The 22,811-nt window shown below is 43.0% G+C and overlaps 1 protein-coding gene and 1 non-coding gene across 2 annotated transcripts in view; both read right to left on the reverse strand.

The window, feature by feature from the left end:
* Positions 1-2,260: 2,260 nt before the first annotated feature.
* Positions 2,261-22,811, reverse strand: part of LOC123667154 (dipeptidyl peptidase 9) — a 41,410-nt gene continuing 20,859 nt past the window's right edge. Inside the window, exons 13-19 of the mRNA XM_045601124.1 lie at positions 20,442-20,528; positions 20,169-20,344; positions 19,760-19,903; positions 17,415-17,493; positions 5,722-5,914; positions 4,109-4,220; positions 2,261-3,100 (exon numbers count right to left, since the gene is read on the reverse strand). Coding sequence (XP_045457080.1) covers positions 3,008-3,100; positions 4,109-4,220; positions 5,722-5,914; positions 17,415-17,493; positions 19,760-19,903; positions 20,169-20,344; positions 20,442-20,528 — 884 coding nt within the window. The 3' untranslated portion in view covers positions 2,261-3,007. The remainder of the gene's footprint in view (positions 3,101-4,108; positions 4,221-5,721; positions 5,915-17,414; positions 17,494-19,759; positions 19,904-20,168; positions 20,345-20,441; positions 20,529-22,811) is intronic.
* Trnal-aag lies at positions 18,816-18,897 on the reverse strand. The gene has a single exon. It is a non-coding gene; the product is annotated as a tRNA-Leu (tRNA).

The raw sequence follows: 22,811 nt of genomic DNA on the forward strand, positions 1-22,811 counted from the left end.
AATGAATTCATAATAAATATTAAGACGAGATCACAAATCGCTGCGTAGTTGATTAAAATAACAAAAAAAAAACAATGAAACTTGTCAAAATTTAACAAAATATAACATACACCGACTTTAATACCATTAATACTTCGATCTTTAGATTTTTTTATTTCATTTTCATAAAACCCATCCGTTTTCATAACGTACGTTTTCGTAAAAAAAAAAGAATAGTTCCTTAAATACCGGAATCTATATAGGTTTAGTTATTTCATAATATTAATAACATGGGAATGTCCAATTTTTATCGTAAACTCACACTAGGCGTAAATACCGCCTAGCGTTAACAATAATTGAGAATCTTCTCGTTTTCATATTCGGTATACAACAAAATTATCAGTAACAAAAAAGAAATATTACTTCAAAAAGTAATTCTGATTTTTTTTTTCTATTTTGTGTAGTGCAAATTACGATCAAGATTCGGGCTGTATCATCCCACTGCTGGTCATAGACCTATTTCTCCTATTTATATGTGTAAGGATTGCTATCAGGTGTACATGATAACAAACGGGACCGACGGCTTAACGTGCTATCCGAGGCACGGTGGGGAGAACCAAAAAGACTAACATCCAGACCAGAAAAAAAGTATTTGTACGAATACCGGCAATCGATGCCGCAAACCGTCGGCATTTTAGGCGACTACATGCACCACAATGAGCGCTTGTTTAAATTACATTTAAATGAATCGTGTCTAGGCCTTGTATTAGTATTGTTGTGAATACTAACATAGGGATCCTCTCTAGATTACCTAGATATATTTAAATAACAGATTGTTCATAATTTTAAAATATGCCACATTATTTTAAAGATAAGTAGACACGACCATTGTTTTGCTATTAACAGCTAAGAAACCAAAAAAAAAAGAATATAAAACTTAAAAGCCTGTTTCTCCTGTAGATAAAACTATCTGAAGTATAACAGTATCGAATAGATAAAATCTTATGATATATATTATTCTTCATCAAACTTATCCGCCAAATATTTTTCGCATTTAGTCTGGCTAACTAAAGTAGATACTCGATTTTTTGCATACTTTTTAAATGACAACACTGTAGTGTCTGTAGGGTTCCCACCATCGGGTATATTATTTCTTTAATTGAAGAATATCTAGCGGAAACCTACTAATATTTAAATATCAATAATATTAACACCAATTCAAAACCTTAATTAATCCAATTACTACGTCTGAAAACACAATTAGAATTTAGAACAATATAAATACTCAGAAACATAAATCTTGTTATAAACAAAAACAAATTTCGGCGATTTCAACAGAGATTGGGAAGAATCGGAATCAGAGTATGGTAATACTTTAAAAAAAAAAAACAAATAAACAAGAAGACGCGTCTTTGAAGTTGCCAAGGTGTGGTTTTTTTTTAAATATACCGCGTTAGTACCTACTTTCATTAGCCAGACTATATAAATTTACCTTCTCATAAATCCTATCGGTAACTAATGTGTGAGAAAAACATTATCAGTGACCAGTCAGGGTTCCTAAATCGTATTTTTTTTTTTCATTTCAAGTTGTTAATTGACTGTATTTTTTTTGGACAAACTAATTCTCATTTTTTATTTTAATTCTTACAGGACGTTGATCATGAAGCCTTTGCCAAATTTTAATAGAAAACTCCTAACTGTGTAGACGTGTGTCTAACTTCGCTATGCCATTCATTTTCCATTGTCAATTTCCTAATACAATTTCTGAAAATATGCGTTAGAACATCTCCGACAAAAACTTCTAACAAGTTACACTAGCTCTAATGCAATTTGAATATCCTCCATACCCATCACCCTCTTTTTATATAAAACTAGGTCGTCTAACAAGCGTACGGCTCACCTAACAGTAAGCGGTTACCGTAGCTTATGTCTGCAACACCAGAAGCATCGCAAGCGCGTTGCCGACCCTACCCCCCATCTCCCCCCAGGAGCTCTGGTCACCTTACACAGGTACACAACAATATTTGTGAGCTTTATTTAGCTGTGATTTTCTATAAGGTTAATCTGCTCCAGATTTTAAGGTTAATCTGCTCCAGATTTTAACCAGGATATTTTCTCTATCATTACCCTTGTAGCGAAAGAAGTACGTAAGGATCGTAGCAAGTGAAAAGAAGCGGTCTCTGCCTACCCCTACGGGAAAGAGGCGTGATTATATGTATGTATTACCCTTGTACAAAATATATTATTAAATAACCGATTTAAAAAAAAACGTATATTCATATAAGTTAAGTAAGAATATTTATTTATTTAGTATTTACTGGAATTAGAAATTTTGTTCGGAGATCTTAATTATTTTACACACTATGTATGTATACTAATGTAATTGTCCGTCCTTTCATTGTAAAAGAGGATTTTATCTATACTAGAACTTTATTCTTGTGACGTATGAAACAATACATGAAAAAAAGAGCTTTTGGTGTTTTTTAAAGTTTCTAAAATCAATATTAAATAATAAAATATTAAATCTTTAATATTATGTCGTAAGTATAAAAATTCAGTCATATTATTACAAAAATAATATTTCAATATTTCACGAACAGTGCTACCTCTAGAACGGTATTTAATACTTAACTCTCTATAAAAACAATAATAAACCGACCAACTATTGTAAATAAATTGCTGAACATATGCAAATGAATAAACAGACAAGATATCAAAAAATAATTATTCAGTTAGATCTAGTTTAAACCGGTTATAACCGGTTCAAACAAGTTACATTTCGAGTTTTATCCGGTTTTCGACTATATATTGTGCGATTATTTAGTATAATAATATTATACATATTACATACACCATGATTACTATGAACTGAACATTTTTTTTAATTTCAAAATAGTTTAACAGATTAAAAAAGCACTTGAATAAATTCTTTTTTAATTCGTTGACTCATTATCACATAATACTGTTTGTATATTTTGACGATTGGCAGCTCGACCGAACGTGGTGCCAACTGCCAAGTGTTGTGGCTTTAGAGGTTTTCGTGTAGGAAGTGGAGTAGGGTCGCCTCGTAGTGTTTAGAAGCGTGCATCGCTCGTAGCGAGTGCCTTTCACCTGGATATATCTGAAATATCAACATACAATAACATCATTAATAATTTATTGTTTTAAGCTAAAGCGATCACTTTTCATATTTAAATGTATATTTGTTCGGGCGCTTACCACGTTTATTGTTCTAATAATTGAAATATAAAAAAAAATATCCGAATTTCAATAGGGAAGAAGGGTTCAGAATACCGAGCTTGTGGAATCCGGTGATTAGTTCATGTGCACGCTATCGGTGCTCAAAGCCCAAGAAAGACACTGTCAGTGTATCGTAGTGAACAAGTGTTTCCCCGTGCCGAAACTAGTCGTCCAAAACGAAGAAGAAAGAGGGTAGACACAGATTTTTTGATCTGTCGCCATCTACAAGTACCGTACGTAAGTATCGACAACGTGGTAAGCACCCGAACGAATCTATAATAATTGTATTCACAAACAAAACAAAAAACTAAACGTCTCCTTTCAGGGTTGTGGTATTCGCATGTATAGTAAAATAACAACACAAAAAAGCATTAACAGATTAAGCGTTTTAATCAAATAAATATTTGCAATGTAAGCAAAAAAAGGGTTTATATACGACATGACATTAGAAACCTCGAAAACTATCAGTATTTCTCTACTATATTATGCATGTATTATACATATAAACCCTCCTCTGGAATCACTCCATTTACTTAAGAAAACCGCATCAAAATTCGTTGCGTAGTTTTAAAGATCTAAGCATACAGATAGCTGGAAGCGACTTTGTTTTATACTGTGTAGTGATAAAATGTGTTAATTCATCATTCATCTACTAATAATAAAACAGACCAACTGGAAACCAAAAAATTTACAAAGGTAGAAAACTATAGGAAATCTCTTCTATGAAATTTGGAGCAAGCCAACTGGGAAACTACACTAAGGATAAAGGATAACAACACTGCTTCAGACGAGTATTATTTAGCTGTGATCCTCTGTAAGGTCAATGTATTTTATTTACATTCTAGTTTTCCAGAATTATGGTATAAAATAATAATAATAATTTCTGTACCTGTACTCTGTGCGGTTTCCCAAGTCTTATCAGCTCGGAGAGAAGCGCAGCCGTGTGACAGAAGTGGACGTTCTCGTCCGCCAGGCCGTGGATTATGAGTAGTCTTCCTTCTCTGTAAGCAAACACAATTTATGAAATTTATAACGACGAAATAGTTATAGCGAGTGTCTTAAGTTTTAACTGTTAGAAATATATAAGACGGATGCAAGCGAGAGGCATTAAACTGAACCACATGTACTGAATACGTCAGTCAAATAAAAACAGTAATAAGTTTACAACTGATTTAAAACTTTAATTATAAAGTTTTTTTTATATATATATATACATACATATAGGTCAGCAAACAAGCGTACGGCTCATCTGATGGTAAGCGAGTACCATAGCTTATAGACGTCCGCAACACTAGACGCATCGCAAGCGCGTTGCCAACCCTATCCCTATTCCCCTCAGGTCAACTTACTCACCAGCAGGAACACAATACTGTTTGAAAGCTGTGATCGTTTGCAAGGTCGAGGTACTTCCCCAGTCGGGCTGCTCCATATTTTGAGCAGGAAGTTTCCTGCTGTGCCCTACCTCAGTTAGTTGTCACCAATACACCAGTACATCGGCACACAGTAGAGGCTCACGTGTCGGGGAAGAAGGTCGCGTGCGTACAGCCGCCAGCACGTCACGGTACACGGTACACAGCACCAGCAACAGTACAGAGGCTCACGTGTCGGGGAAGAAGGGCGCGTGCATACAGCCGCCGGCACGTCACGGTACACGGTACACAGCACCAGCAACAGTACAGAGGCTCACGTGTCGGGGAAGAAGGGCGCGTGCGCCAGCACGCTGGCGCGGCTGTAGGCGTGCGGCGCGCGCGCCGGCGCGCCCATGTAGCGCTCGGTGTAGGCGCTGTCGTACAGCCGCCGGCACGTCACGGTACACGGTACACAGCACCAGCAACAGTACAGAGGCTCACGTGTCAGGGAAGAAGGGCGCGTGCGCCAGCACGCTGGCGCGGCTGTAGGCGTGCGGCGCGCGCGCCGGCGCGCCCATGTAGCGCTCGGTGTAGGCGCTGTCGTACAGCCGCCGGCACGTCACGGTACACGGTACACAGCACCAGCAACAGTACAGAGGCTCACGTGTCGGGGAAGAAGGGCGCGTGCGCCAGCACGCTGGCGCGGCTGTAGGCGTGCGGCGCGCGCGCCGGCGCGCCCATGTAGCGCTCGGTGTAGGCGCTGTCGTACAGCCGCCGGCACGTCACGGTACACGGTACACAGCACCAGCAACAGTACAGAGGCTCACGTGTCAGGGAAGAAGGGCGCGTGCGCCAGCACGCTGGCGCGGCTGTAGGCGTGCGGCGCGCGCGCCGGCGCGCCCATGTAGCGCTCGGTGTAGGCGCTGTCGTACAGCCGCCGGCACGTCACGGTACACGGTACACAGCACCAGCAACAGTACAGAGGCTCACGTGTCGGGGAAGAAGGGCGCGTGCGCCAGCACGCTGGCGCGGCTGTAGGCGTGCGGCGCGCGCGCCGGCGCGCCCATGTAGCGCTCGGTGTAGGCGCTGTCGTACAGCCGCCGGCACGTCACGGTACACGGTACACAGCACCAGCAACAGTACAGAGGCTCACGTGTCAGGGAAGAAGGGCGCGTGCGCCAGCACGCTGGCGCGGCTGTAGGCGTGCGGCGCGCGCGCCGGCGCGCCCATGTAGCGCTCGGTGTAGGCGCTGTCGTACAGCCGCCAGCACGTCACGGGCGCGCCCGCCACGCACACCTTGAACACGGTGGGCCGCGTCGCCAGCCCCAGCAGCGCCAGGTACCCGCCTGCACGGGCCAGGGGGTTTAGACAAGCTTGGGTCGGTACTGCGGTAGTCGATGCGGGTGAGGGGTCGCGAGATGCTTTAGGAGTATTCTGTGATTAATATAAGGTATTTGACTGTGTTCATCATTATACGTTAATCGGGAAACCGTCGCAATGGCATTAAAAATACCGCGTTAAAACATCTGAGTTCCTATCTTAGTCATAAAACTCAGTTGAAAATGATATGTGACGTCGTCTGGGTCTGTTGTAAAGATGGTCCCAGGAGGCTCGATTCTGGGTGCCTTCTTATTTTTAATATACATAAACGACGTCCCATAGTTAGTAGAGAAGAATCATGAGATTGCATTGTTTGCTGATGATACTTCATTAATATTTAAATTGCGTTAAGTGAATAACTTACTTCTCAATAGTAAAAACTAACTGTATCAAATTTTGTGCTCCAAATGTAAGACCAGTCGATATGCAACCAGAACTCAACGATGATAAACTAAACTTGTTAACTCAGCCGTTTTTCTTGGAATCCTTTTTTGAAAAATAATGGGACCACATATCTGTCGATTGACGGATAGACTGCGCAGCATACGTGGTTAAAAGAATACGGTTACTAACGGATGTCGATACAGGTACCTTAGTTTATTTGAACTACTTCCGTAAAATAATGTGCTGTGGCATTTTGGTATGGGACAATGCGGCTGGTATTAATGCTATTATCAATTTACAGAATAGGGCTATCCGTTTCTTATAGGGATGTAGAGAATAACTGAGAGAGAAGTTTAGAGATCAACATCCTGACCTTTGCATCACAGTTTATCAACGAAAATATAATGTAAATACGGAAAAATAGGCAACAACCCGCCTGCCCAGCGTGGTGACTATGGGCAACACATGAGTTCACGCATTTTCGGCGCGAACTTGTGGAGGCCTATGTCCAGCAGTGGACTGCAATAGGCTGGAATGATGATGATAATGATGATGATGAGGCATTTATTTGTTAGTAGCAGTGATCGAAATGCCTCAAATGATGTAACACTCAAGAACGACCACCAATGAACGTATCATAAATGGATGCTCAGGAAAAAAACTCGCTACTTTATAAGAATGTGTATTTTAATATATAATAATTGATATCGTATATATGTATATAGTCGTTGATCCTTCGAGAAAAAATAAATATTTCTTCGAGAAATCACTCAAGAAAACGGTCAATCAAGACTATAAACTCTACGGATTTCCATCGACATTTGGAGAATCCACATACAGTGGCCACAACGCTCACGTGGAATTTGTGTGACTGCGAATCGGTTGACTGGCTTCCCAGAAGCGGGTTCCACCAGTTAAATTGAGAAGGCGCAAACAAGGTCGCACTATCCACTGAGAGACTGGCCTGGACCTCTGAAGACGGTCCTATCAATTATACATCAACGTCAGCATTAAAAAATGATGAAAATGGAGGGATCACTTCAAATTTCAAACGCCACTAAGACCTCACCAACGGATCGAGGTCAGGCAACAGAATTGATGTCACTCCAAAGAACAAACTTCCGAGCTTTTCATCGACAAATAAATCGCTTGAAAATAAATGAAATCCAAGACAAATGGGAGCTGGAAGACGAGTTACGCAACATACAAACGCGCTGGAACGCAATAGACGCTTTGCACTTGCAAATAGATAATATCCTACAAGGATCGGATACCCAGTACGATAGTGAGTTTTACGCCTACGAAGATTCATATAAGTCAATCAAAAGGGCGTTGAATCTTAAACTCACATCGACCATTCATCATGAAAAATCGACACCACAGATCGACTTGCCTACATTTACAGGCAAATATACGCAATGGCCTACGTTTTATGACTTATACGTAGAAAGTATTCATAATAACAATTTGATTACAAAAACTCAGAAGATGCAACACCTAAAGAGCAAATTACGAGGAGATGCTGAACGAATCATCCAACATCTAACTATCTCAGCGGACAACTACGACACAGCGTGGGAATTGTTGACACACAGATATAACAATCCACAATTGTTATTTACTAAACAAATCGAAATCTTTATTAATCAGCCAGCCGCTCAAAAACAATCAGCGTACGAGATTAGACGTATTTACGACACGTCAATGGAATGTATCTACGCTATTAAAAACCTGGGTATCGATACAAGTACCTGGGACCCATTACTAGTTCATATTATTACAAAAAAGCTGGATACAGTCACCTATAACGACTACAAGGAAGCCCGGAAAATGCCACGAGAATTACCTTCACTCTCGGAGCTAATGGACTTCTTAGAGAGCAAATTCATCGCTTTAGAACCAAGCGGCATAAGAGATAGAGAAATGTCGTCATCATTCAAAAAATATAATCAACAAAAATCAGTTAATAACAAGACTTACAAGCCTCAATTTCAAAAGGAACATCGGTATGGAAAATTAATAAATAAAGAATATCAAAGCGTTGCGACATACATGTCAAATTGCCCGATTTGTAACAAGAAACATCCCTTATACAAATGCGAGAAGTTTATCAAATTAACACCGGGCGAACGTTATCGAATTATCGAAGATTTTAACCTTTGTCATAATTGCTTGTACACACATAACAAGAATTTATGTACGTCAATGAAAAAATGCAAACTATGTAAAAAGAGTCATAACACAATGTTACATGACGCCTATACTATAAACATTAATAAGCAGTCTACAAACTCGCTGACTGACATGTCTAGTGGGTCATCAACCCAACTGAATACTCCAACTCGGCAAAAATATCAAGTCTCGTTGCAACAAGATGCTAAGCAACATTGCGTCAATCACGTCGCTACGGATGAAGAAGAGATTTTACTGACTACCTTGTCTATCAGAGTTAAGGCCCTTGATGGCACATATATGACATTGAGATGTCTGCTCGACCAAGGCTCTCAGATTTCCCTAATATCGGAAAACGCCGCTCAGATGCTGGGCTTGCCGCGGCAACGGTACCATGCTTCGGTATCTGGTATTGGTAACGGATCGAAACATAGCAAAGGAGTCGTCAAGCTCGAGTGTCAGTCTATTTACCAAGATTACGCGTTTACGACGCAAGCATTAGTCATCAATCACGTCATTAACAATTTACCAAACATATCCTTCAAGAAAGAATCGTGGCCTCATATACAACACATACAACTAGCCGACCCGGAATACAACGTATCTAGGCCTATCGATCTATTACTAGACGCAAGCATATATTCAGAAATTATAATGAGCGGCCTGATCAAAGGTCCGAACATGGCTCCAATAGCCCAACAAACAAAGTTAGGCTGGATACTATCGGGTAGCGTGAAAACGTTTAAATGTCACGTGATTACTACAGACCTGTCAGCGATTTCTCAATATTGGGAGCTAGAAGAAGTCAATGATTCGTCTATCGAAATGACTCCAGACGAAGAGTATTGTGAGCAATTCTATCAATCAACAACAAAACGTTTATCAAACGGACGATATGAAGTGGCCCTCCCCATGAAACCGGGATTTGAAAAGGACCTCGGTGAATCGAAAACAAAGGCAATTGCTCAGTTCTACAACTTAGAAAAGAAGATGAATAAAAACGATTGCTTCTCGGAAAGCTACAGAAATTTTATGCAAGAATACGAACAAAGTGGTCACATGTCTCCCGTTACAAAATGTAGTTCATTTGTACACTATCTTCCTCATCACGGTGTACAAAAAAACGACTCTACAACAACTAAACTACGAACGGTATTCAATGGATCATCAAAAACATCAAGTGGATTCAGCTTAAATGACTTGATGGAGCGTGGTCCGAATTTGCAAAAGGATTTACAGCATCTCATCTTAGTATGGCGACAACATAAGTATGTCGTTACTGCTGACATAGAGAAAATGTTTCGTCAAATAATGGTTCGAGAAACCGATCAACATCTGCAACGTATTGTCTGGAGAAGCATACAAGAAGCCCCCTTAAGGGAGTACCAATTGACTACGGTCACGTATGGTACAAAGGCGGCCCCTTATCTCGCTATGCGTACTATAAAGCAGCTAGCTATGGATGACGCACACAAGTTTCCCCTGGCAGCTAAAGCGCTAATGACGTCATTATACATGGATGATCTGCTCGAAGGTTGTGATAATATCTCTCAAGCAAAACAGTTACAAAGAGAGATCATCGATATCCTGAAGGGAGCCGGCATGAATATTCGGAAGTGGTCCAGCAATGCAAAGGAACTGATTGAAGGGCTATCCGCTAATCAATTAGACACTCCGTTAGATTTTAAGGGCCTAGAAAACCGAAAAACCTTAGGCTTACGCTGGATTCCGTCGTCAGATATTTTCGTATTCAAAAATATATTCGAAGATGAAAACAGTGATGACGTCATAACTAAAAGACAACTCCTTTCGAACATTTCCAAGGTATATGATCCCATGGGATTTCTCAGCCCCCTTTCAGTTCGGGCAAAGCTTTTATTCCAACAAACTTGGTCTGAAGAAACCACGGATTGGGATACACAATTGTCGAATACCATAACGAATGAATGGATAAAGCTGAAACGTGACTATCAACAAATAGACCAGTTTAAAATTCCTAGATACATAGGCGATAAAAATCATTATACAATTCATGGATTTTGTGACGCATCCGAAAAAGCATATGCTTGCGCTATTTATGCCGTCACGATAAATTCTAAGGGCAAGTACACATCGACGCTTGTGACTGCTAAGACAAAATTAGCACCCTTGAAGAAAAAACTATCCTTGCCAAAACTTGAGCTATGTGGAGCACTGCTACTATCACGGCTTATAAAAAAAGTAATTCAAACCTTGCCTGATAATCTACAAGTATTTGCCTGGACCGACTCCATGGTGGTTCTTGGTTGGTTATATGGAGATGTCAATAGGTGGAAACAGTTCGTGGCTAACAGAGTTCGAACTATCCTCAATATAATTCCATCATCGTCATGGCATCATGTTAAATCTGAAGATAACCCTGCAGACTGCGCCTCGAGAGGACTGTCAACACAGCAGTTATTGGAGCATCATTTATGGTGGCACGGCCCGCAGTGGTTGTTAACATTTAATTCGAGTACAATGAAGGAAGAAAAATATCAACCACCACGCTTAGAAATAAAAGCATCCAGTGTGACCGCAGCCTTATCTTATAAAAATGCTTTAGTATTGCAATTATTAAATGAATGTAGCTCAATAGAGCGCTTAATCACTATAATCGGCTGGCTCACACGTTATACACAATGGTTGCGACGTAAACAAATACTTCAACAAAATTATCTTTCGTCATCAGAAAGAAAAAACGCGATGAACTTAATTATTAAGACAATACAAACAATTGAATTTGAGGAGGAAATTGAACGACTACAAAAACAACAAGGTTTAAGTAAATCTAGTAAACTGCTAAGTTTACTACCTTATCTAGACCCATGTGATGGGTTACTTAGAGTTGGGGGGAGATTAAACAATTCCTATCTTAGTCACTCAGCTAAGCACCCCGTAATACTACCCAGTCACGGCAAACTCACTGAACTTATTGTACGACACGCTCATTACACCACGCTTCACGGTGGACCAAGCCTGACTTTGTCTTATATACGAGAAAACTATTGGGTTATCAGTGGGCTTAGAACAGTAAAAAGAGAACTTCGAAAGTGTGTCAAATGTCGACGTTTCAAGGCAGAGAAGATAACGCAGATTATGGCTGATTTACCCGAGCCTCGAGTTACTCCTTCACGCGCATTCTATCATTGTGGCGTTGATTTCACTGGATCCTTCGATATCAAATCAAACAAAGGCCGTGGAATACGAACACAGAAGGCCTATGTTGCAGTCTTCGTTTGCCTCTCGACAAAGGCCGTTCACCTAGAGCTAGTGTCTGATATAAGCACACCAGGATTTTTGGCAGCATTCCGACGTTTTTGTGCCAGAAGATCCACCCCGAAACACATGTACAGCGATCAAGGAAGGAATTTTATTGGGGCATCCAAAGAACTGAAGAAGGAATATAACATTCTCGTTGCTATAAATACAGACGTGATGAATAAGATCAATGACTATGACATTCAATGGCATTTTAATGCACCAGCCTATCCCTCAGCCGGAGGGCTATGGGAAGCTGCCGTCAAGAGTTTTAAACACCACCTACGTCGTGTAATAGGTGAGCAAAAGTTAACTTATGAAGAATTCACAACGCTCTTGTACCAGATCGAGGCATGTCTTAACTCTAGACCTTTACTCGCCTTGACTGAAAATCCAGAAGATGAGTATCTAACACCTGGGCATTTCTTGGTTGGAGGATCCCTGATAGCAAGACCACAAACCGACTCTAACCACATGAACTTAAAAACAAGATGGCAGACTATTCAAGCAATGAATAAACAGTTCTGGAAAAGGTGGTCATCTGACTACTTACAACAGTTACAAGTTCGTACCAAGTGGAGAACACCCTCTAAAAACGTCGAGGTTAACGATATTGTCTTAATCAAAGACGAAAACCTGAGTCCCGGCAAATGGTCCATGGGTAGAGTGGTTAAAGTCCACCCTGGCAAAGATGGATACGTACGAGTTGTATCCGTCAAAACTAAGAATGGCGTTATACAAAGACCCGTTTTAAAACTGTCAGTTCTACCCGTAAGAGAAGAAGGTACCGGAACTCAAGCACAGAACCGTATCGATAACATTTCAACAACGACATGCGGCGACGACACAGGCGTCGACTCGCAACAGAGGCAACGAAGGGGTAGACAATTAAGAAGGCCTCTCGGAACATTCTTTACTATGATATTGATGCTAATTCTATTTCTATTTAAACCAACTGAATGTTCATACAACGTTACAGCTCTGAACAGTAATCAAAACATTTATTTCGATAAAATGTATGACGTACACATAATACGCGATGAATGGAAACTAATCGCTTACTACAATATGAGTACCTATTGGTCGGCATTACGTCATGTGAAAGATTATGTCGGTCATTTGGAAGAATCATACTTAAGCCTCGATCTACTTCCAACACAATACAGGAGTATCATATATCAATTACAACACGAAATATCGGAAATCGAACATTATAACGCAATTTTCAAAAAACATATATATAAAAGACAAAAACGAGGACTGATTAACGGTGTAGGCTATGTAGCGAACTCACTATTTGGTGTCTTGGATGAGCGTTTCGCTAAAAAATATGAAAAGGATATAGAAAAAATTTCTGTAAATGAGAACCATCTACGATTCTTATTAAAAAATCAAACAAGTGTCATAGAAGCGCAATATAACATTCTTCAGAGGAATGAAGAAATATTAAACAAGCAATTCGGAATACTACAGAAATGTCTAACGAATCTTTCTTTTGCTAGTAATCGAACTGAGAAGATAGCTAACAATGAATTACACATTTTGTCATCCTCAGTCTCAGCTATGATTATATCAAACCTACGACACTTGCAAGAAAGCGTTATAAACACTTTAACAAGCCTCGCAAACGGTCATTTAGACGATTATTTTTGCTGCCTGAACAATTGGAAGAACAATTAAATATCATATACCGACATATACCGAATGACCTGACTTTGCCTGCCGATAAAAACGATTTTAAAGAACTTTATAAGTTAATGAAGGTCAACGGCGACATTGGTTCTTCTTATTTGATAATCGAAATCAAGATTCCTTTGGTAATTAAGGAAAATTTTGAACTGGATAGAGTAATAACCCTTCCTCAGCAGCATTATAACGTAGAATTTATCGCACCATACATTGCATTCAATCTACAAAAGGACTTACTACTCATCTTGACAGAATCAGATGTAGAAAATTGTGTCCACATACAGACAAACAAATTATTATGCGCTCTCGATAAGCCGATATACGAATTACAAATAACCAGCGGAATGTGTAACTTGAGTATACACAATACAACAATATGTAAAACAAAGGAGGCACCATGTCGCGTGCGCTGGGTCAAGTTACATAACAATAACATGTGGCTTTATTCCTGCTGTGGGAAATGCACAGTGCGCATATTTTGCATTGACACTGGAGTTGTATTGACAACACTGACCGGGAATGGCCTTTTACAAATCGGTCAAGGTTGTACAATAAAAGGTGACACCTTCTCTATATTCACTCAAAATAGTTATATGAGCCAAGTTAAGGTCCAAGAAAACATACCGATCCCAGCCGATTATTCAATATTAAATTCCATAATAAATACTTCGGATTTCCAACTATTCACACCCGAGGATCATGAAGACTTGTGGCGCCGGATGAAGTCTCAGATCATTAACCTCAAGGAGCAGGAAAACGCATCACTCAGTATACACGATATACATCAGTACTCTGTCTTGTATATAATCTTAGGGTCTATCATTGTTGCGGGATGTCTCTACGGTACCATGCGATATCGCAGAAACAAAATTATACAGCGCAGTGCTGTGAAAGACGTCTCCACGACCGCAGTTCCAGTTGCAACAGATAAGAACGAAGACCAGGAGGCCCCTGCTCCCCCGAGCGCGCGACCGCGATTCGTTCGACTGGACATACCAATTAAAGAGTAGTGCAGTGATGATTATTATATAAGTTATTTAAATCTAGGTACTTAAATTTTAATTGTATTGTTATTATTGTTATTGTAGATTTTAATATCAAAATTATCTTTCTTCTTTGAGTCGGCAGGATGTACGGGTCAACGCACATTGAGCAATATGATTGTTTTGCTAATTAGTAACCTCTTTAATTTAGCTGATTTATTACGAAATTGTTATTTTTCTTATGCAGATTTCTAATGAAATTGATATTTGTTTGCTACGATTGACGTCAAATGACGTCTGTACTTCTGCCTATATATACTCAAAATAATCTGAATAAATTTAGTGTTAGATCGACTTTCATTGGGTTTGGTTTCCCTCATAACCTTCCCTCACATGTCATCTCTCACTCAAACATAGACTGTTCCATACAGTATTATTTGCGTTTTGGTGTACAATAAAGTGTATTGTTATGTTATGTTATAATAAGGTTTCGGCTGCGGTTGGGAAATGATATGGGATTTTTATTACTCCTCTTATAGTATATGTGTTTAGATAAAACTGTACAACTAAACCATTTACATATATACCATTTCCTCTGCCCAAAGCTTGCCTGGAAGAGATCGCTCATTAGCGATACGGCCACCTTTTGTACTATCTCCTATTTTTATTTTTGTAATTTTGCTCACTACTGGTGTACATCATTATCATCATTACAGCCTATACCGTCCACTGCTGGACATAGGCCTCCATAAGTTTACGCCAAAAATAACGTGAACTCATGTGTTTTGCCCATAGTCACCACGCTGGGCAGGCGGGTTGGTGACCGCAGTACTGGCTTTGTCGCACCGAAGACGCTGCTGCCCGTCTTCGGCCTGTGTATTTCAAAGCCAGCAGTTGGATGGTTAACCCACCATCGGTCGGCTTTTTAAGTTCCAAGGTGGTAGCGGAACTGTGTTATCCCTTAGTCGCCTCTTACGACACCTACGGGAAGAGAGGGGGTGGCTAAATTCTTTAGTGCCGTAGCCACACAGCAGCACTGGTGTACAATAGAGTTATTATCTATACATATAATAAAATGGTAGGAAAGTCAAAATTGTACATTGAATATTTTTTTAAAAGAATGCTTGGAAGAATACATATGGTTTTTAGAATTTTTGTCTGTTTGTCTGTATGTATGTCCGGGATAAACTCAAAAAGTACTGCATGGATTTACTTCAAATTAAGAAGTCGAATATTGTTAAGAAGTCGGGTCAACATATAGGCTACATAATATCGCGCTATCACCTACTGGGAACGAGCAGTGAACCTTTATTTCTTCAACGCATTCTGTAACAACGCGTAATCTAACGACGCAAGTTTGAATGTTGTCGTTATTATGTTAATAATAACCATGCTATAAGCTAGCTTCACACTATAAATATCAAGCAATATAAGTAACTTAGGTCGATAAACATAATTAAATGAATATAAGTAGACAAGACAATTTTAAAGCAGCGCCATCTATGAGATTTTTCTGTAGATATGAAATGTAAAGAAGAAACGGGTAAATTAATGTTATTTTAAAAGGTATAATCGTAGGTATTTATGGTGCTGTTTAGCGTTCACGCAGACAACGTCACGAGCAGCAGCTATCTATTATTATTATTATTAGTATAGATAGTGTGTCAAGATGAAACCTACACTAAGTTATCAGATTATTAAAACCGTGAGATGATGTGTGATGCGTTACCAAATACACAAGCAGATAAAACCTAATAATATTTGTGTTTGCAGGCAAACGAAGAAAAACCGACTTTAGTTATATCGACAAGTAATACAACGTAGGTAGACGAAAAAAAGTCAAGTAAATACGCATTTTTAAAGATTACTTCAAAAGTTGTAATCAGATCTCGATGAAATTTACATGATAAACATCGGCTTTCGATTAAATTAAAAATCATCAAAATCGGTACACCCAGTAAAAAGTTATGCGGCTTTTCGAGAGTTTCCCTCGATTTCTCTGGGATCCCATCATCAGATCCTGGTTTCCTTATCATGGTACCAAGCTAGGGATATCTCCTTTCCAACAAAGGTCAAAATCGGTTCATAAATGAATCCCCGAACATACATTAAAATTTATATATATATACGGTCGAATTGAGTAACCTTCTTCTCTTTTTGAAATCGGTTAAAAATAATAATTATGGCTTCTAATGGTCTTATAAAGGAGATTTTTATATTATTTCTTTTTTGTAAATATTTCTCATATACAGACATCGACCAACTACAACAATTGTTTTACAAGTTAACTAGTTGATACATTAACAGTATCCATTCTATATACATACGACGCCGCGATAGCGCAACGGTCACAGTTGCGGGTTCAATCCCCGTACATGACAAACATTTGTATTAGCTATACAGGTGTTTGCCGTGGTCTGGGTGTTTGTGCAGTCCTTGTGGGTCTCCCCACCGTGCCTCGGAGAGTACGTTAACCCGTCGGTCCCGGTTGTTATCATGTACACCTGATAGCGATCGTTACTCATAGTAGGGAATATATCCGCCAACCCGCATTGGAGCAGCGTGGTGGATTAAGCTCCGATCCTTATCCTACATGGGGAAAGAGGCCTATGCCCAGTAGTGGGATATTACAGGCTGAAGCGTATTCTATACACATACTAAGAGGCCTATGCCCGGCAGTGGAATATTACAGGCAGAAGCAGATAATATCAAACAACATATATCGAGCAGTTCATATACATATAGTACATATTGAGGTTGTCTGGAAGAGATTGCTTAAAGCAATACCGCCTTTGCATGCTATCATTGTAACTACTTTTTGTTTAATTTTATTTCTGTACTGCTGTTATTTTTTTTTCTTTTTTTTTTACCACGTAAAAGTGTTTGGTTATATTTATGCAAGAAGTAATAAATAAATAATAAATAATAAATAAATAAATAAATAAATAACAACACTCACCGTAACTCCAGCCATGTATCGCGACTCTCTCCATGTCAATGCAGCCAGTTTCTTTCGCTAGCCACTGTAATACTTCCACCTACAACGGATTATTGATGATAAAAAAAAAATTGTTTAACACACACACACACGGCCATCTGTTCCTAAGGAAGGCAATTTAACGAGTGTGTTGTTTTCTAATGTCAACGCGAATTTCACTCATTATAATGAAACAACTTTTTCGGTCCTCCCGTGACCATGGTTGCTGTTGAGTATCCGAAACTTCGGACATCTGATTAACTGAGGTAGGGCACAGCAGGAATTTCCTGCTCAAAATATGGAGCAGCCCGACCGAATAAGAAGAATTTATAGAGATTTGTGGAATTGTAGTCTCAGCCATGGGATATGTAGATGCCGGAGTGGAGTACCCGCGCTGATATTCATATTGTCCACAATCAGCGTTATATAGGATGTTGTTTACTTGATGTTCCACAGTCATGTAGGTTTGCTTGGAATAACCCCTAAATTTGCCTGCCAAGTAATTAGCGTATAGCTGATACTGGTCTAATCCAGTAGAATCTTCTGGGGTAGTACAGAAGATCACAGCTAAATAATACTGTTTTCAAGCAGTATTGTGTTCCTGTTGGTGAGTAAGGTGACCAGAGCTCCTGGGGGGGATTGGGGATTGGGTCGGCAACGCGCTTGCGATGCTTCTGGTGTTGTAGGTGTCTATAAGCTACGGTAATCGCATACCATCAGGTGAGCCGTACGCTTGTTTGGCGACCTAGTGATATATAAAAAAAAATAAAAAAAAATAATAAAAAATAAATAAATAAAAATAAAAAATAAATAAAAAAAAACATCTAAAAAACTTAATATACCGCGATAAAATCTGAAAAAGTTGATTCATTATAATGTCTATATTTTAACGTAGCACTTGGCTGATATGAATATATATTTATAATAATTGCAAACATAAATATTACGTAATGGTGAGGCCAAATAGGCGTAATTTTGTGAGTTGTCAGTCGCGTAATTTCTGCTGCATTCGGTTTCATACAAAAGTCCAGTACGCGCCACACGGCGACGCATAGTGAGTCAGAATTTCTGCTAGGCTGCTAGCCTTCTCGGTAAATGAACTATCCAACACGAAAATAATTTTTCATTTCGAATTAGTTCCTGAGATTAGCGCGTTAAAAGAAACAAACAAACAAACTCTTCAGCTTTATATTATTAATGTAGATATATAAATTACATTCAGACTCGAGTCAAACCGAACCACCATCAAGGAGCAAAAATCCAATGGAAAAAAAAAAACTTTCTAAATATACAAATCACTCCTGGTACGAAAAAAATTTATTGAAAATCGTCAAATCGTTAAAAAGAAAATATTTAAATAGGAAAAAATGAAAAAAAAATTCTTGGCAGCGGTGGGATTCGAACCCACGCCTCCGAAGAGACTGGTGCCTTAAACCAGCGCCTTAGACCGCTCGGCCACGCTACCGACGGACGTTAGATCGAAATAGTTGACCTATTTCTATTTTTATAATACATATTTACATACAAACACAATTATTGTACATAATATAATAGTGTACGACACAATTTAGTGACTCCATCCATGAGTAATCAAATAAGATCATCGCCGTATGTAGTCGAAAAAATAGTCAATGAAATACGCGTTATCTATACTAATATTACAAAGAGGAAATATTTGTTTGTTTGTTTGCATTGAATTAGGCTCCGAAACTACTGAACCGATTAGAAAAATTCTTTGAGTGTTGGGAAGCTATACTGTCCGCGGTTGACATAAGCCATATTATATTTTCAAAAAATTTGAAAAAAAAATATTTTGAAATTTTTGTTACATACCCGTGCGAAGCTGGGCGGAATGCTAGTTAGGAATAACTCAAAAACTACTCAACAGATCTCGCTAAAATTTAAACCAGACCACGTGCCGAGCACCGGCTTTCGAATAAAACAAAAGGATCATTAAAATCGGTACATCCAGTAAAGCTATGAGGTAGCACACCTTAAAAACCTAAACGAGACCTTTTCAAAGCTTATCTATACAAATAAATAAAATTGGAGTCTGTTTGTAATATCAAAATGACCACTTTTTACTAAATGCATATTATTTATAACATTTTTCACAACTTTTGTCTGTCTGTCTATTTGTTCCGACTAATCTCTGAAACGGCTGGACCGATTTTGACGGGACTTTCACTGGCAGATAGCTGATGTAATAAGGAGCAACCTAAGTTAGACTACTCTTATTTTAAAAATTTATTTACTTTACAACCCTGCAAACTGAACAATAGCTTTTTTAGTAAAACTCCACGCACGGTCGGCACGGAGCGACGCACCTGGTCGTCCAGCTCCACCTGGCCCAGCTTGCCGCGGATGGCGGCCTCCCAGGCGCGGCCGCGGTGCTTGGAGCCGCGCGAGTCCACCGCCACCACGTTGAACCCGCGCGCCGCCAGCATGTGCATGCGCAGCTGCCGGATACCCTGCGCCGCGGGCCCTTTATACTTCGTCTACTACAGTACAGAACTGGCGTGCTCGTATAGGGAACGATAAATACATCTTAAGAAAGTATAATGCTTGAAGGAAGCTCTAACGAACTAATCAGTATTATTTACCTTCCGCTTGCCAGTCATCTATGTAATGTTGTTGTGAAAAAAGAAATGTATTAGTAACCGGACCCCCCCCCCCTCTCGGTCATGAGGTCTCCTAGCACTACAGCGTGCAGTAGGGACGGTCTCGCTCACTCACCCGGTAGCTGTTGGTGACGGTCTGCACCTCTGGCCCGCCGTACACGTGCAGCACGGTGGGGCGGCGGCCGGCCCCCCCGGGCCCCCCGGCGCGCCACAGCGTGCAGTAGGCCGTCAGTCCACACGACAGGCGCGTGCTCAGGATCTGCGGCGCGGGCGCGGCCGATAACATTCGCTCTGGAACGAACGACGTACATTGGCGACTGGAGATGGATAGACGTAAACACAGAGACGACAAACAGAACGATGTAATCGTGAACGAACAATTACTCACCTTTAACGAGTAGCGATACGTTTCCTTCGTCGCCATCGCCCGCCCTGCTGTCCCACGACCCGTTGAACGACCTCGTCTCTAACGATTCTGGAATACAAAATATTCGTTATAAAATCGTCACGTAAAACTTTCTATGACAGACACGAATCAATGCCAAAGGTCAATCATAAACACACATCTACACAATGACATACAGCACTGGTCCACATCCACACAGCGACACGTCGCTCGTGCCAACACCCATACAGTGTGACACGCGTCACGTGCCTACATTCACACAGCGACACGCTGCACGTACCCAAATCCCCACATAAGACACGTCACATGTGCCCACATTTACACAACGATACGCCGCCCCGTGCTGATGTTGGACGACGTCACCACCGCTATCGAACACTCCACACAGTGACACGCCCCGCGCGCCAGGTCCGACTCACCGTGCGCGCGCTCGGCCAGCGCGCCGGCGGGCCGCAGCGCGACGGCCGCCCCGTGCTGATGTTGGACGACGTCACCACTGCTATCGAACACTCCACACAGTGACACGCCCCGCGCGCCAGGTCCGACTCACCGTGCGCGCGCTCGGCCAGCGCGCCGGCGGGCCGCAGCGCGACGGCCGCCCCGTGCTGATGTTGGACGACGTCACCACCGCTATCGAACACTCCACACAGTGACACGCCCCGCGCGCCAGGTCCGACTCACCGTGCGCGCGCTCGGCCAGCGCGCCGGCGGGCCGCAGCGTGACGGCCGCCCCGTGCTGATGTTGGACGACGTCACCACCGCTATCGAACACTCCACACAGTGACACGCCCCGCGCGCCAGGTCCGACTCACCGTGCGCGCGCTCGGCCAGCGCGCCGGCGGGCCGCAGCGCGACGGCCGCCCCGTGCTGATGTTGGACGACGTCACCACCGCTATCGAACACTCCACACAGTGACACGCCCCGCGCGCCAGGTCCGACTCACCGTGCGCGCGCTCGGCCAGCGCGCCGGCGGGCCGCAGCGCGACGGCCGCCCCGTGCTGATGTTGGACGACGTCACCACCGCTATCGAACACTCCACACAGTGACACGCCCCGCGCGCCAGGTCCGACTCACCGTGCGCGCGCTCGGCCAGCGCGCCGGCGGGCCGCAGCGCGACGGCCGCCCCGTGCTGATGTTGGACGACGTCACCACCGCTATCGAACACTCCACACAGTGACACGCCCCGCGCGCCAGGTCCGACTCACCGTGCGCGCGCTCGGCCAGCGCGCCGGCGGGCCGCAGCGCGACGGCCGCCCCGTGCTGATGTTGGACGACGTCACCACCGCTATCGAACACTCCACACAGTGACACGCCCCGCGCGCCAGGTCCGACTCACCGTGCGCGCGCTCGGCCAGCGCGCCGGCGGGCCGCAGCGCGACGGCCGCCCCGTGCTGATGTTGGACGACGTCACCACCGCTATCGAACACTCCACACAGTGACACGCCCCGCGCGCCAGGTCCGACTCACCGTGCGCGCGCTCGGCCAGCGCGCCGGCGGGCCGCAGCGCGACGGCCGCCCCGTGCTGATGTTGGACGACGTCACCACCGCTATCGAACACTCCACACAGTGACACGCCCCGCGCGCCAGGTCCGACTCACCGTGCGCGCGCTCGGCCAGCGCGCCGGCGGGCCGCAGCGCGACGGCCGCCCCGTGCTGATGTTGGACGACGTCACCACCGCTATCGAACACTCCACACAGTGACACGCCCCGCGCGCCAGGTCCGACTCACCGTGCGCGCGCTCGGCCAGCGCGCCGGCGGGCCGCAGCGCGACGGCCACCCCGTGCTGATGTTGGACGACGTCACCACCGCTATCGAACACTCCACACAGTGACACGCCCCGCGCGCCAGGTCCGACTCACCGTGCGCGCGCTCGGCTAGCGCGCCGGCGGGCCGCAGCGCGACGGCCGCCCCGTGCTGATGTTGGACGACGTCACCACCGCTATCGAACACTCCACACAGTGACACGCCCCGCGCGCCAGGTCCGACTCACCGTGCGCGCGCTCGGCCAGCGCGCCGGCGGGCCGCAGCGCGACGGCCGCCCCGTGCTGATGTTGGACGACGTCACCACCGCTATCGAACACTCCACACAGTGACACGCCCCGCGCGCCAGGTCCGACTCACCGTGCGCGCGCTCGGCCAGCGCGCCGGCGGGCCGCAGCGCGACGGCCGCCCCGTGCTGATGTTGGACGACGTCACCACCGCTATCGAACACTCCACACAGTGACACGCCCCGCGCGCCAGGTCCGACTCACCGTGCGCGCGCTCGGCCAGCGCGCCGGCGGGCCGCAGCGCGACGGCCGCCCCGTGCTGATGTTGGACGACGTCACCACCGCTATCGAACACTCCACACA

Source organism: Melitaea cinxia, chromosome 27 (genome assembly GCF_905220565.1).
Source record: "Melitaea cinxia chromosome 27, ilMelCinx1.1, whole genome shotgun sequence".
Taxonomy (NCBI): Eukaryota; Metazoa; Arthropoda; class Insecta; order Lepidoptera; family Nymphalidae; genus Melitaea; species Melitaea cinxia.